At 30.2% G+C, this 16,369-nt stretch overlaps 1 protein-coding gene across 2 annotated transcripts; it reads right to left on the reverse strand.

The window, feature by feature from the left end:
• Window positions 1–6,205: 6,205 nt before the first annotated feature.
• Window positions 6,206–8,415, reverse strand: LOC106771239 (probable U6 snRNA-associated Sm-like protein LSm4). 2 transcript variants are annotated; one of them, XM_022785269.1, is made up of 7 exons: window positions 8,255–8,415; window positions 7,990–8,031; window positions 7,789–7,887; window positions 7,606–7,683; window positions 7,430–7,469; window positions 6,921–7,088; window positions 6,206–6,431 (listed from the first exon to the last, which is right to left on the reverse strand). In XM_022785269.1, the coding sequence occupies exons 1-7, from the start codon at window positions 8,255–8,257 to the stop codon at window positions 6,415–6,417; spliced, it is 447 nt and encodes a 148-aa protein (XP_022640990.1). In that variant the 5' UTR covers window positions 8,258–8,415; the 3' UTR covers window positions 6,206–6,414. The 2 variants fall into 2 exon arrangements, with proteins under 2 accessions (XP_022640990.1, XP_014512670.2); XM_014657184.2 differs by having other exon boundaries at window positions 6,206–6,437; window positions 8,255–8,413.
• Between the last annotated feature and the right edge of the window lie 7,954 nt (window positions 8,416–16,369).

The raw sequence follows: 16,369 nt of genomic DNA on the forward strand, positions 1-16,369 counted from the left end.
GAATGTATTTTTTTGTGTAACTTTTGTCATTTGAAACTTTTCCATTAAAAATTAAATAAAACACTATACTTGCATTTATTATAGTTTGTATAGTATAGACCGATTGATCGATGATACTCGATTGAAAGTTAACTTCTGAAATCTTCAAAACAATGATTAATCGAACAGTCTTCAACTGAGTTGGTAACATTTTGGTATTTTGTACATTAAAGATGTTGCAATATTGGAAGTCTCACATCGATAGAGATAAGGCCAATTGATAATATATAAGTGAGGTGCAAATCTCATCTTATAAGCTGGTTTTGTGGGGTTGAGTTAGGCTTAAAATTCACTTTTAACATGGTATCAAAGTCATGATTAGAACCTATCATAGCGAGTTCTAAGTGGGTATTTCTATTTCCACATGAGGTATAAAACTCACCTTACAAGCCAGTTTTGTGGGATTGAGTTAGGCTTAAACCCATTTTCTAATATGCAATTTGATTAATAAGGTAAAAACATGTTTATGAGACATTGGATTGTGATTGGACCAATATTAATCAAAAGTCTATTTTGAAACCTATGTATACAGAAGTGAGGTAAAAAGATACGTACACAGAAATAAAGTAAAGAAGTAAGTAGTTGTATTTATTAGATATTTAAGAATTAACTATAATAACATAAAGTTAAATTAAAAATTGACTTAAGTATCAGAATGTATTTAAAAGATACTGTCTACTTGGATTTAAACATTAGAAAAGAAGATCACGTTAAAAAAAGATGGAAAATCTATATTAAGAGAAGTAACGTAAAATGTGAAGGTATAGTTTGTACCTATAGAAAATTATGTGCAACTCGAAGTGAATAATGGATATGGAAAGTGGAAAATGATGGCAGACGATGTCACATTAGGAAAGAGAAAAAACAAAGAAAGAGGTGAGCTGGTCCCGCACGCCAGAATGCGAAAGTTCTGCATGAGTCGTGCATGCTTCTACGACCGCTAAACTTCATTTTCATTTCACGCCATTTCTCAATGTTATATACCTACTACCAAATATTCTATATTAACAAATTATATATATAGAAAATAAATGATTTTTTTATAAGTTAAAAATTAAGAAAAAAACTAAAACTCATAAATATTAAATTTTAAAGTTTTATGCTAATAATAATGTGAGATGTCTTATATAATTATACGTCAAAAATAGTTTATTGTTTTTTTGCCTAGGCTTCTTTTTCATGGACCAAAACCCTAGAGAATGGAAGTATGGGTGACATTTAATAACTTTGAAAGTTCATATAATGGTGTAACGAACGTTAGTATCACATTACAAGATAAGGTCTAAACATTTTTATGATAATGCAACATACTCATCATCCTTAATAGATCAAGTAGAAGTTAAATAGGACACGAGAATGTCAATTTTCTAAACAACAATCATGAAATATGACATACTAATTTCTTTGTGTGAATGATATAGTTTCTAGAACAAAATTATTTTTACACTTAAAAATTAGTCGTTTAATTTATTATATAGTGAATTGAAAATTTTATAATTCAATTCGATTTATAGGAAGTTTAATTTATTATAGAGTGAATTGAAAATTTTATAATTCAATTCGATTTATAGGAAATTAATGGGTTAAACAAATTAGTAAATTAGATTAATTGATTTACTTGAAAATATTTTATTTTTCAATTTTTGTTATATATTTATTGTAATACAATCAAAATAGATTAATTATTTTTATCAATTTATTTACCTATTTTACTGATCATGATAAAAATAGTAACTAAAAATTAAAGTATTAACCTATACAATTTAGCAAACAAATATATTAAACATCTAAATTATTCAAACATTGTTAAATTCATTCTAGTCTTTAAAATATTAAATTATCAACCTAAATACTTAAAAGAAGTAAATAACTTATAATAAATGGTAAAAAAATAATAAAAGGATGTTATGAATATGTTATAGGTAAATCTATCTTTAATCCCACTCAAACTAAATTGACTCATAAACTAAATAAATTGGATTTAATTTGTTTCATATTTAAAAAAGGCTTAATTTCTAACATTTTTTTGTGATGAAGTTTTTGGAAAACAACATAAACCAATATTGATTAAAATAATCATTCATAGTTTATTTTTAATTATTAGTATTTAGTCAATATTTCAAAAATTTGTTTACATTTGATGATAATTAAAATATTTTATCTAAATAAGAAAATAAAAATTCAACAAATTTAAACTATTTTATCCAAATAAAATATTCAAAAGATAAAAAATTGAAGAAGTGAATATTCAAATTTAATATTATTAATTTATCATTTTAAAATAGTAAATTATTAAATTCCTTTTGGATATGTAAGATAAGAGTACTTTATGGAGAACTATTGTGTAGGCCTTACTGGCCGTGTATCTCCTACGACAGTTTTGATTTCCTACACCCCGTTATTACTAAATGCATTCCCAGCTTATAGGAAAAAGACTAAAATAGCACAATTGTCCTTATTATCATCATCGATGCACAAAAAGGAAGAAGAGATAGATAAGGTTGTTGAGAAAGAAGAAGAGAGATATAATACTCAATTGTATAACCGTCCGGTCAGATATGATTGAGTAGTCGATTATCTAGCAACGAAATGATCAGTTGGTCAGATTACAGTTAAAATTAATTATAAAGAGTAATTACTTTTACTACATATTTATTGTCAAACTATTCAGATAAATTGAGGTGACACCTGAGTAGATTGAACAGTACAAGGAGATTTAAGGACCATATTATGATTCACTCAATCGAACACTTGAGCAATGAGTCCTAAAGCATATTTTGATACACATCTAACCAAATTTTTATATATGTTGCTTTAAAAGTGTCAGTCATGAGATTTAGACTTTTTCCAAAGGACGTTTTTATCTCATTATATTGTAATATGATGACATTGTGAATTGCATCCCGACATGAAACAAGTCTCTCATACTACTCTTTAATAATTTCTTCATGCTCTAGTGAACAGACTCAACCTTGATGCAAATGACATAAATAATATCTTAAAACATCAAACAAAAAAAAAACTAAATAAAATAAGATTAAAACAAACATGTTTAATGTTGTGTTTCCTAAATGCATAACTTGGTTTGTCTAGGCCTTTACGAAGTATTTCTTATATGAAATTATCCAAGAGTCATTGACATATTCAAAGAATAAAAGCCATGAAATACAAGCATGATGAAGGCGATCAACACAATCAGTAAACATTGGTTCATGTTTACAATCCATGACATTTTTCCATATTTCCATGACAACATCTCATGCCTCAAAAGAATTGACTAACATTGTGTACTTAGCTTGCATTTTTCTGAATGTGGAAAAGACATAGGAGATAATAACACTCGGGAAATACAATGCCAACGACATTCATCAAAGTTAGGTCACTATCGTTAACAATGCCTATGGATTGCCCTTATATGTCAAAAATAATCATTTTAGCCTTTTTAGAGCCCAAGTGAAATTATTTTGTCATTCACTTGATAAGAATACAAAGGACTGCTAAGAAAATCAACCTTGTTGATGTGACCCCAACTATCTCTAGCAATGGTAATTGATATTTTTTGGTTTTATATGTGTTATCTATCAACAAAACAATATTAAATGCATTCAACAATTTGCTTGCATCAGGATGTGCCCAAAGAGGTCACTTACCACCTCAAATTCGTAGATACATATACTTTAATAGATGTATTTATCAAGTTATAACATCATCATTAGTTGAAGTAATTCAGTTATCAAATCTATCAATGATCGTTTGTAAGTATATCTTCATTATATACTTGTTTGATTGTTGTACATTACGATCACTATTTTCTTTAAGAGTAAGGATAATATTTGCAGGCTTCACTTGACTCTTAATCATATCAACAAACAATAATCAATAATTGTTTAATAGAATTTAACCTCCCAGCAAAAAGGTAACCAACTATAGTATATGCCAAATCATAGTTATGATATCCACACATTGCCTTTATTACACACTCTTTTCCATTAGAAATTAGCTTGCCTCTCAATTACACTCACATTTTCTTGTGTCGATTATACTAGAATGAACATCATATTTGTATTTTCTATACTTTCCGCCTTCACAACCTAACAACACAAACGCCTTTCTTGTAGGTTGAACATTAACTTTATCAGATCTTATGATGAAAACAAGAAAACCAAGATCAAAAGCAATCATTTGAACCCACTTAGATAACTCACCACGTATGAGAAAATCTCATCAGTTGAAATTTTAATATATTCTTCCTCACATATTTCATTGATAAAACAAGACAAATATGACATGAAGTTCGAATTTACTTGTGAATCCATTAAATTAAAAGAATAATATTTTATTTTATAATATAACCTTCTATAACATAACATCACCGTTATTGAATACCTCATTTCTTTAATAGTAACAATAATTTGAGATAAAAAATTATTAAAACAAAACAAGTAAATTCGGCACATACAAAATATAATAAAAATAAATTTTAAAGGAAATAAATATAAAATTTCAAACCGAATTTCACCAACAAAAATGCTTATACCTAGAAGATGAACCATATGAAATGAAGAAGATGATTAAACAAAAGAGCTGCTGAAACGAAAAATAAAAGCAAAGCAAGCACACACCACGCCAGAGAACATCAGAGAGACAAGAAAAAAAAAAGTAGGTGAAAATATGATTTGGGGGTGCATGCCTTCAATAAATATAGAGGGCACAATTTTGGTAAGCAATAAATACTGCTTACCTTTTCTTTTTATTTTGTATATGTTTTTCAAAAAGTTATTTATGTCATCACACTAAAACTTAGAGGTGTAGGAAGAACATTTCTTCGTTCCACCATTTGGTGGAGGGCACATTCATTTTTTTTATTATTTAGAATTGAAATGAGGTGGATAAAATGTATTATCTTTTCAATATTAATTTTTTTGTTTTTGAATAATTTCTTTCAATTTCTCCTAAAAAGTATTTAATTATAATTTTAATAATAATGTATTGAAATAATTAATAGTTACTGTTTTAATATATTTTTTTAAAATAAAGTTAGTGATGAAGAAACCATTAATAGTTGAAAAGGTATCTAGAATTTGATTTTTAAAATGTATTTTTTATTTAAATTTATATACAGCTTAAATTGACAATCATTGAGTTAATATTTATTTTCTATTAAACAATGTTATGACAAGACTTTGTATACTTATGGTTGGTTTGGAAAGTAGGTTGGAAAAACATTTTTTTTTTCTTTATAGCATTTCTCACTCTTCACGATTATTAAATGGCCACTCCTATATTGACTTTTTTTTCTTTTTTGAATTTGAGTGTTTGTTAAAAGAACAATATTTCACTCTTAAAAATCACATTTTCAAATATATTATTCTCATGAACATATTTAGTTAGTCTTTAGTAATTTTTTTAACAAAAATAAACTTATTTAATCAGAAAATAATCATAGAACTATTGAAGAACAGAAAGTGACCAAGTAATTAAAGTAGGAAGTGGCTTCCACTCTACGAGAATGTAAAAAACTTTCTTTTCACCGTATGGATATAAAGAACAAACAAATAAATATTTTATATCTATGAAAATCAACGTTGTTGAAGATTTTTTTTTTTAATTTTTATCAAATATAAGAACATAATATTCTCGAATTAAAAAATAATATGATATCTTGAAACAAGCACAATTTAGGAACACAAATTAGGACAAAAAAGAGATTTTCTTGAAAGTTAGAAACTACGAATTGTAAGGTTTTAGTTTTGAGGAAAGTATATGAAGTAAGAATTGTTGGCGTGGCAGGTATGGCTAAACCTTAGGAGTGGAGAAAATTATCAAAGGATTGAATCAATTTGGGAATGAATTAGAGTAATTACTACCTCCATTAAGGAAAAAAAGCTCATGTTGTAAGAAAACCAGATACCTCTAAATAATACATTTTTTAAAATATTTTACTGATAGTTTCTTTTTTATTCTCTTTCACTATTATAGTATATTCATCGCTTAATTTTCAGTGTTAATAGTAGACACTAGGCCAATCAAGTGATGAAATGAACACAAAGATAAAGATAAATCTTGGCTGTATAATTTCCATCACATTCCAGTTTTGGCATAAAGACAAATTCAATCTATTCACTATAAGCTAATTACTTTCATTTGATTTAATTTTACTCATCACTGGATATAAGGCAAGTTCATTAGAAAACGATGTTTGCATTAGAAGCTTTGGTGACCATTTTTGTGGCTATAAATACAGGAAAATAATTGGAAACCTACAATTAAGTAATGCACAGGAAACAAAGGACAAACAGTAAATTTTCTGAATGGGCACCATTGCCTCTAAATGCAGCAACTGGTCCTTCTGTATTCTCCATATCAGTACCCAAATTAACCTCTACCTCGCCCTGCACCTACCACAAGAAGAAAAGTATTGGATGAGCTTCAATCACAGTTTCTGTATTACACGATATGTGTTGGATGGAAGGTAAAGACGAATATGCAAATGAAAAAATGGCCTTTAAGAAGACGAAAATTTAAACAATATTTCGGGAATAATTTTAAGAACAGGAAGGGAAGCCACTCTTCCCCTCAGATTTGAAAAAGTGATAAAAAATTACAGCATGGACTATATTATAATTCAGAAATTCAAGTTATTTGATCTATAACCACTCTGAAATATGTAACCCAATCTACCAAATTCTTTTTCTATGAACATAAAAATAAGGAGGAAGAAAGACCTCCAAGCTCTTTCAATGATGATTTACTTTTTAAATTGAACAAAAACATGTTTGCTCCAAGCAGATCATAGAAGTGAAAATAAAAGCACTGAAGCAAGAACACATTTCAAGGTGAGTTTGAGAGATAGAAAATCATGAACGTAAAGAATGATATACCTCTGATTCCACCTGGCTTTCCACCTGGACCACCCCTGCCTCGACCTCCTCCTTGTCCTTTTGGTCCACCATCTTCAAGGCCACGCCCGATTCCTTTTGTTTGCCGTCCTCCAGGACCATCATCCCTACCTCTTCCCCTTCCACGTCCCACACCAGGGGGTTTGCGATCTGAAAAAATGATCACATCAATCACAACTTTCTAGTTTTTTGTTAACTGAAAAAGGAATGGTACTTGCACAACCATAAATTGTTCGCAGTCACGAAACCATAACCACTGACCAATTTTTGAATTGTGTTCAGGAAGTTGATGAAATGAAATGGTTACTTGGTGGAAAATTAAAAGTACAAGTGAAGAAAATTAATGTGTATTTGTAATACTACTTGTAATCGAAAAAGCCTTAACATTAATGATAAGCATACCGGCATGTCTTTTTCTCAAAATCTCAGATCACCTAGCCAATTTAAATATCAACATGAAAATGCAAATAGTTTCAAAAATCAAGGCTTACCGGCACGGCTCTTTGTTTCTTCCTGGACTTTGTCAATAACCTAAATCAACAGGCAATGAAGCTAGATCAGTGGATAGATGTAAGCATGCCTAAGAGCTTCATACGTTCACTAACAAGTTCTTAATCTTATTCACTGAAAGAGCAAAAGCAAAAAACACTGAACCACCCGAACTTACCTCATCAGGAACCCGAAGGTACTTAATGGTATTACCACGAATGTAGCACTCAGGCATACGCCAAAACCTATCTCCATCCTAAGTTACCAATTTCAATGAAACATTGTAAGGTGCAACAACATAAACAAATGAGAAACTGATAACTGAAAACGAAAGGAAAAAGGGATTCGAAAAGAAGAATACTTTAGATGTACAAATGACTTCTCTGAGATGGATGTTCATCCATGTATCACAATTTACCAAATGGCCGTTATAAGTCTCTCCATTTTTCAGTTCCACCAACTGTTACAATATGTCACAAGTTACAAATAAAACAGTATTAACACAAGTTTTTATAACCGTAAAAGTAAAGGATCAAATAAAAAACAAAGGGGTTTGACTCACCATAGGGTGGCCTTGGGCAGTCTTGAGAAGGGAAAGGGGCAGCTGCAACAAAGACAAAACAGTGAGACAATGCAACCCTAATAGGATCCAATTGGGAATTGATCTCCATGATTACAGACTTGGGGGAGTTTAGACCTATTGGGTTTTTAGGTTTTAGGTCAAAAATAATATATCTGAGTAAAAGGAATGAACTTGACGAGATCTTGATATCCAATCATTACTACTGTTAGTGATCATAGGAAAAAACTTTAGGAGAGAAAATTACCATGGCGGAATCGGTAGTTGAAGGTGGTGTTTCTCAGACAGTGTTGCCTCGTTTCGTCACTCCTTTTGGTTGCTTTGCGATTTAACTCAAAACTTTGAATCAGTGTTCTCTCTCTTTCTCACTCTTTTTTCTGTTCCTATTGAAACTTATGCGACTCCACTCATCAGCAAGTTAATTTATTTATACTCTCCCTTTTATTTCTTTATATTATTTTTATTATCTATTTTCATCTTATATCTTTAATAATACACCAAATTTATCCATAATTATTGCAAATAGAAAAATATATTGATATTTGATTTTTTTTTAACTCACGGTTCCTACCATTTTTATACGATTATAATTAAGTGTATTAAAGATAATTTTTATAAAAGATAAACCTTAATAGTAAAATATAATTTATTCAGTTTTAATCACGATTTCTGCTGTTTTTTTTAAACCACGCATGTATTTTTTTAACTTAAAACAAATTTTTACTTCATTTTTTTAAAGTTGATCACAATTAAGTTATAATATTATATTAAAAATTAAGAAAAACCTCAACAGAATATATTATAAATTACAATGTTATATAAATTGAAAGAGATAGAGTATTGAGTGAAATAGTAAATTAGTATTTTAGCTTTTTGTGTTATATATGATTTTAATTATTCAACACACACATATACATACATATATATATATATATATATATATATATATATATATATATATATATATATATATATATAAGTTCACGGAAGAAACATAGTTATTATTACCATTGAAAAAATAGTGTATATAATACCTTTTTATATAAATAAAAATACGAATGTCACGTATGCGTGTTTTTTTCTTATAGATAATTAATTTAATTAAGAAATAACTGAATTCAAATAAATAATGATTAAAAGAATAAAACGATAAAACAAATTTTTTAATTTAAAAAATAATGAAGTTTAAATTAACAGTCATTTAAAGAATATTTTTCTGAGATCTTTTTTTAGTAATGCAAGATCACTCAACTAATCTATCAGATTTGATAAATTTTTAAAAATATTTTATAAATATTTTTTGTTGATATTTTAAAAATGCATAAAAAAAATTGAAAAATATATTAAAAAAATGCAATTCCTTAAAGCCAACAAATTGACAGTATGAAAAGCAACATATAGTGCAACAATGCAAAAAAAAGCTTAAAACAAAGAATTAGAGACATACCAAAATTAATGCCATAAACAATAAAGAAAGCAAACAACTATTTATAAAATTGCATAATGATTTTAATAAGATGTACATATCCAATAACAAAATTCATATTAGAAAGTATGTCAAAAAGTATATATATTTTTTAAAAATAAAAAATTAGTAAAATTGTCAGTAAACCAACCAAAATGACGAGTAATGTATGCAAAGAATAGAAAAAATGTATGAAAAAAAAAAACTAATTAAAATAATCGAACAGAACTCATGTTAAGCATTGATATTAGATTATAAATAGACATTAAGCATAATGTAAATTGGGCTTTGTACATTATCAGTCTTTAGTGTTGATAATTTTTATGCTCATGTCAACATTTAATCAACCAGTCAATAAATCTTAAAAAATAAAAATAAAAAATCCACAAAACTCAATTAAAACAATTTCAAAAATGGTCAGAAAATGATCATTTGTACATGTGCAATGCACAAGTAAATAAACAATTATATTTGTTTTTCACATTTATAATTTAGAAGATTTTGTTTATTTAATAGATTTGAGAGACAAAGAATGATAAATTTAAGGAGATACGAAAGATAAAATGAGATCATTTATTTTAAAGGATGGAAAAATGCAAGTAAAGAAAATTGGAAAAAAAATTATCAATTGATTTGTTTTTCCTAATCGTAACACGTGGCAAAAGTAATCAGCTCCTTCAATTATATTATTTATAGATAAATAGATAGATAAGTATAGATATTTATAAAATATTATAAGTTTTAACTAAAAATAATAAATATATTAATTTACAATGTTAATTATTTTATAAAGAAACAAATATTAGTAATGTGGAAATCAATTTTAGATTAACACGATTTATTATCCAAAATAAAAATTTGTATTCAATTTTTTTTACCATGAATAATTTACTACTATACTTGATTTAATTAATTTTATAAATAACTAAAATATATTAATTACATAAAAATCCTTTTAATTTTTTAGAAAGGTCATTTAATAATATATTTGTAAAATCACAGAAAATGATATTTTAGAAGTGATGATAGTTTAAAAAAATAACGAGACTCGATTATTTTAATATTAAATTATTTTATTATTAAGTTTTGTTATAACGAGTTTTATTATAACGAGTTTCATTATTTTAAAACGTATCATCTTCCCAAAAATCACTTTTCTAGAATTTTCTACCTTCACTTTAAAAATTCTAACGGTTCGATTATTTGTTTGATGATCAGGAAGTTCCTAAGAGATCACGAAGAGTAATCTTCACTTTTATCCGATTAATTTCTAGTATAGAGAAAGTAAGTTTCGACTCATTTTTCTCTTTTGTTCTTAATCTTAAATCATGTGTAACGATTCTTTGTCGCATGTGTTTTAAGGTTCCTACTCTTAGTTCCTTGATAAATTTAGGTGTTATAGACTTATTTTATTTCTAATTCGATGCTTTGTAGGCATTTCTAGAGTTTCTTGGACTATAAGCAAGGGTTTGGTGTTTATAGAGCTCCTTACTTTCGGTGTAGGGTAAGAGAAACTAAACTTTTCTCTAGATTATGTGTGTTGTGTAAATTTTAGTATCTGCATGAGTTATAAAAATGATTTAAAAGGAATCGTTATAATTGTTCTAGTACATTTTGTGTTTAGATGATGACTTTTGATATTATGATCCTTGAATGCATGGTATGGTGTGATTTGATGTTTCTGTTGTAATGTTTGTGTGAAATGAAATTATAATGTTGTTTGGAGTTGGTTGCAAGGGTAAATAGTAGAGAATTATCAAACACATTAGGTTTTAGGTCAAAAATGGAGTTTTAAGAGGTGAATTATTGAAGTTTTGGTCAAAAGTGAGAATTTATAGAGTATGACTGTTATTTGGGTCTTTAGTAACTTATTTAATATGAGAGTTAGCCACTATATGGTGTAGAATGAAATGACAGTCATTATAGTGTATTTATAATGTTGTTTCGAAGGTATTTTAGGGGTTTTGATAAGCGAAAATCAAAAGGAAGTGAGTTTGATATGTAATTGAGTTTTAATGTTTGTCTTTGAGTATTTTAAAACTGATTTGAACCTTTGGAAAAGTATAAATCTGATGCAAGAGTGTTTGGTAGTTGATGGTTAGATTTTAACTTGGTTTGGAGTTAGTTTTAAGGGTTTGGAGTAATGAGATTTCAAATTAGGAGGTTTGAGACATAGAGGATGATTTGGGGTTTGTCATAGAGTCATTTATGACTTGTTAGGACTCTTAGTTTATAGAAACATGAGTTAAAAGGTGTTGTTTTTAGTTTAGGTCTTTTGGAGTTGTCAAATGGTTGGGTGCACCTAGTTTTGAGTATAATGATCAAAGAAATACTTTGCTTTAATTCTAAATATGATTTTCCATCAATTATAAGGTGTAAGAAACCTATTTGATCATCAAAACAAAGCTCAAGTGCATTTGATACAGTCTAAAAATCGTTATTTTCATGCTTAAATTTAATATCAAAACACACCCTTTATGGCTTAGAATCAAGCAAAACACTTAGTTGAGTCACATGAGAGTCAAAAGCTATTTTTAGAGATATTATGCGTGTTTTGCATTGTTTTGTAGGGTTTTGATGAGAATTGAAGATGGAAGTGAAGTAGGAAGGACTTAGACTCACAAAGAGAGGAAAAAAGGAAGAAAATAAGAGTCAAGTCCACCGCTCAACGCCAAATTCCAGCGCTGAGCGCCAGACTCGAGGGTGCATTCATTGTTTCTCACCCAAGCGGTGTCGTTGAGCGTCCTGTGCGATTAGAGGGCCACCACTAAGCGGCGTATTGGACCATGAGCGGTTCTACGGCTTGGAGGCAAACCGCTGAGCGGTCAATTTAGGCACTCAGTGGTGCAATGTTGGGTCTAGGCTTAAATTTTGTTACTTATGTGCTTTATAAATAGTCCCAGTGCGATCCTCAAAGTATTCTTTTGGCAAACAGAGAAGTCCAGAGTTGTTCTACACTCCTTGGAGACGGTTTCTTGGATGCTTAGGCTCCAATTTATCAAATCTAGGGTTTACTCTTTCATCTTTTCCATTAATTCCATCTAGTTTTACCATGACCATGGTGAACTAAACCTTTTGTTGTTGGGGAACAATGTATTCTTTTGAAACTCTCTTATGTTGAAATTCTTGTTTTATTTATATGCTTGCATATGCTTCTATTATCAATTGTTGGGTTTCTTATCTATGCTTAAAGCTTTTATCGTTTAACTCATTCGATATAAAGATATTTGCCTTTGTCGATACGGGGACGTACGGGAAAGTCATGAACTGATAGGAAATTCCTTGATTAAGCAATACCGCCTAGGGATAGGGGTAGGGTGGTCAATTGTATTTTGCTTCTGTATATAATGCATTACTAATTACTAGGGGAGACTAGGGATAGTAAACCAATAACTAGTAATAGGCTCTTTTTGCCGAGGGATCGGGTTTAGGGTAGACTAAGAAAGTTTGCATGACAATTAGATAATAAAGCAAATTTAATAAGAAGAGTAGATATAAGAGGGTGGATAAGATGAAATTGTAAACCCCAACAACTCCATTCATCCATATCTTTTCCTTGCCAATTGAATCACTTGCATTTGCATGCTTATTTCCGTTCTTTGCATTCAATCACAAATTTATTTCTTTACAAGTCTTATAAGGTCAATTTACATGAAAGATAAGGCCCAAGAGTCCTTTGGGAAAACGATACTTGGACTTACCCGTTTATATTACTTGATAACGATCTGGTACACTTGTCAGGGGCTTAACAAGTTTTTGGCGCCGTTGCCGGGTACTCGTGGTTTAACTTATCTAGTAGTGTAAATTGATTAAGTTTGACTTGTTTGTATATATTTTGTTTTTGTTTTTATTTTTGTTTTTATTTTTTTTATATAAAAAGTGCTTCTAGGGTATTTGTTTCTTGTGTACGCAGGAAGTTATTCATACTAGAAGTAAGAAAAATCAGCAACCGCTTCTTGAAGGAATATCAGACAGGAGAGGAAGGAGAGTCAGACGTCCATCTAGGGAGTTGTTTCCTTCTCCTGAAAGATTGTTGCAACCCTCACCAGAAGCTCATACATTAGATTCAGAAGAGATGGCAAATGAGCAACCTCCTCCCAGACGCAATCTTGGTGATGCATCTAATGTTGTAGGCCCGTTTCACTTCACCAAGATAGCCATGCCAACAGATAATACAACCAACATGGTGATGAACCCTGTGTTGATTCATCTGTTACAGGGCAACCAATTTCATGGTTTTTCAAATGAAAACCCTTATGATCATTTGACAACATTCAGTGAAATTTGCAATACTGTAAAGATGACTGGAGTATCAGATGAACGAGTAAAGCTTAGTTTGTTTCCTTTCTCACTGGGAGGCAATGCTAAGACATGGTTAAACTCTTTTCCAGAGGGAACGTTTACTACGTGGGAGAATGTGGCATCAAAATTTGTGAACAAGTATTTTCCACAGTCAAAAGTCACTCAAGGAAGGTTGGAGATCTCCTCATTTAAACAGGGCATGGAAGAAACTCTCGGACAAGCTTGGGATAGATTTAAAGGCTTATTGAGAAGACGCCAGTCCATGGTTTTGACAAGACAACCCTAGTTCTTGCATTCCTTGGAGGCCTGAATATGTAGTAAAAAATGATGATAAATGCTGCAGGTGGTGGCGACATAAGAAGAAAGACTGAGGATGAGGCTTATGATCTGATTGAAAGTATGACAGATAATGAAAAAACACATGGTGAAAGTGCTCAGGAGGTTTCATTGTTACAAAATCATAGTTTAATGATGGAGCAGAACGAAATAATTACTCAGCAGTTGGAGATAATTATGCAAAAATTATCTGCCTTACCACAGGAAATTGTAAGTTTCAAGAAGTCCATAGCAGCCTTTATTCATGCCAGTATAGAGGAGTGCAGAGTCTGAAGAAATTTTTCAGAGAATTGTGAATAAGAGTGTGTTTCATGTTAATTGTGTTGTGAGAGAAGCTTGTGAGATTGTTACTAGAAGTGGGAGAGTATTAGAGGAGAGAAAAGTTGAAAAAAGAGAAAAAGAAAAAGAGAGTATTGAAAAAAAGAGTGATCAGAGGAAGGAGTGTGAGAGAGAGAGAGAAAAATATGATGGAAAAAAATTTGAGGGATGAGGGTAAAATTCAGGAAGAAGAGGTTGTAAAATTGAGAGAAAGAGAGTATGAAAAACCCTTGCCTTATCCAAAGAAATATTCTAGGAGGGACAAAGAAAAGCAGTTTGAACGCTTCATGGAGATCTTTAAGAAGTTGGAAATAATAATACCGTTTTCTGAGGCACTTCAACAAATGTCGTCATATGCAAAGTTTTTAAAAGAACTTCTCATGAAGAAAAGGAAGTATGTTGAGAAGGAAATTATTAAAGTGCAAGGAAATTGTAGTGCAGTCATACAAAGAAGATTACCACCTAAATTACAAGATCCAGGGAGCTTTACCATTCCATGCACCATTGGAGAGTTAGAAGTTGGGAAAGCTCTGATTGATCTGGGAGCTAGTATTAATCTAATGCCTTTTTCCATGTTTAAAAGGATTAAGGGATTGGAACTTAAGCCAACAAGGATGACTCTTCAATTGGCAGATAAATCTCTTAAATATCCATATGGAGTGGCGGAAGATGTAATAGTTAAGGTGGATAAATTTTTATTTCCAGTGGATTTTGTTATAATGGAAATGGAAGAAAATGGAGATGCACCTTTAATTCTTGGAAGACCTTTTATGAAGACAGTCAGGATCTTAATTGATGTTGAAAATGGTAAGCTTAAAGTCAGGGTACGAGATGAAGAGGTAGATTTTGATGTTTTCCAAGCAATGTCGCATTCTAAGGATGATAAGTCATACTTTCAAATAGACATTGTGGAAAAACTTTGTATGAGACAAGAAAATAGAATGTGAAATGCATCGTTATTGGAGATAACTCTCATTAATGAGTGTGAATATTTACATGGAGGGGAGGATAAATTGATGGAAGAATGTGTTCGGAATTTGGAGGCAACAAAGGAAATTTCAATAGAAAATGGCAGCTTTGAAAAGATTGAACCCAAAGAGAAAGTGAAAGAAAGCAAGCTTGAATTGAAAGAATTACCACCACATTTGAAATATGTATTTTTAGAAGATAATGGAGAAAGTCAATTATTATCAGTACTTCATTATCTTCAAAAGAAGAGGAGAAGTTGGTGGAAGTTTTAAAAGCGAATAAGGGTGCTATAGGTTGGTCAATTGCAAATCTTAAGGGTATAAGTATTACATATTGTATGCATAGAATTCTTATGGAGAATGATTATAGGCCGGTAGCTCAGCCACAAAGGAGACTGAATCCTGTTATGAACTTTTAACATTTTCTATTCAGTCTAGAGAGTAGTTCCAAAGAGAACTCCTAGAGTTCGTCGCTCGGTATAAGGAGCAATGAAGACTTAAAGCACATCGAAGATAGACTCCCTAAATACAACGTGAGCAACCTCTTTTAAAGCTCATAATAATCCTTGTCGCAACCGGGATCGCGACGGGACGACGAACCGAAAAACAAACAGTTTTAAGAAAATATTTTGGAGTCGCCACCATAATTTATTATGGAAAAATATGGAAAAACCCTAAAATAAAAGCATGGTCTACGAAAAAGAGATTTTTAAGTTCGGGAATCGGTTACACGTAAGGAAGATATTAGCACTCTACCGCGCCTGCCCAAAGGCAGTACCTTTAATTAAATGTATAAAATTAATTGTTAGCAAAATGATGAAGATGAAGTTTTGATGATGCCCAAATCAAGTCAAGATTTATCAAGATTCATGAAGATCCTTTGAAGACTTATTTTTGTTATGAAAAGCTTTTGTAATAATTGTAGTTTAATTGTTTAGGACTTAGATTTGTAGTAGGTTTTGATTCTTGTACC

Source organism: Vigna radiata, chromosome 8 (genome assembly GCF_000741045.1).
Source record: "Vigna radiata var. radiata cultivar VC1973A chromosome 8, Vradiata_ver6, whole genome shotgun sequence".
NCBI classification, from domain to species: domain Eukaryota; kingdom Viridiplantae; phylum Streptophyta; class Magnoliopsida; order Fabales; family Fabaceae; genus Vigna; species Vigna radiata.

Excerpts from the sequence above, each read along its gene's own strand:
- LOC106771239 (XM_014657184.2), bottom strand. Across the intron at positions 7,888-7,989 it reads CTGCCCAAGGCCACCCTATG|TTGGTGGAACTGAAAAATGG; the intron begins GTGAGTCAAACC and ends ATATTGTAACAG. Across the intron at positions 7,089-7,429 it reads AGAAACAAAGAGCCGTGCCG|ATCGCAAACCCCCTGGTGTG; the intron begins GTAAGCCTTGAT and ends TCATTTTTTCAG.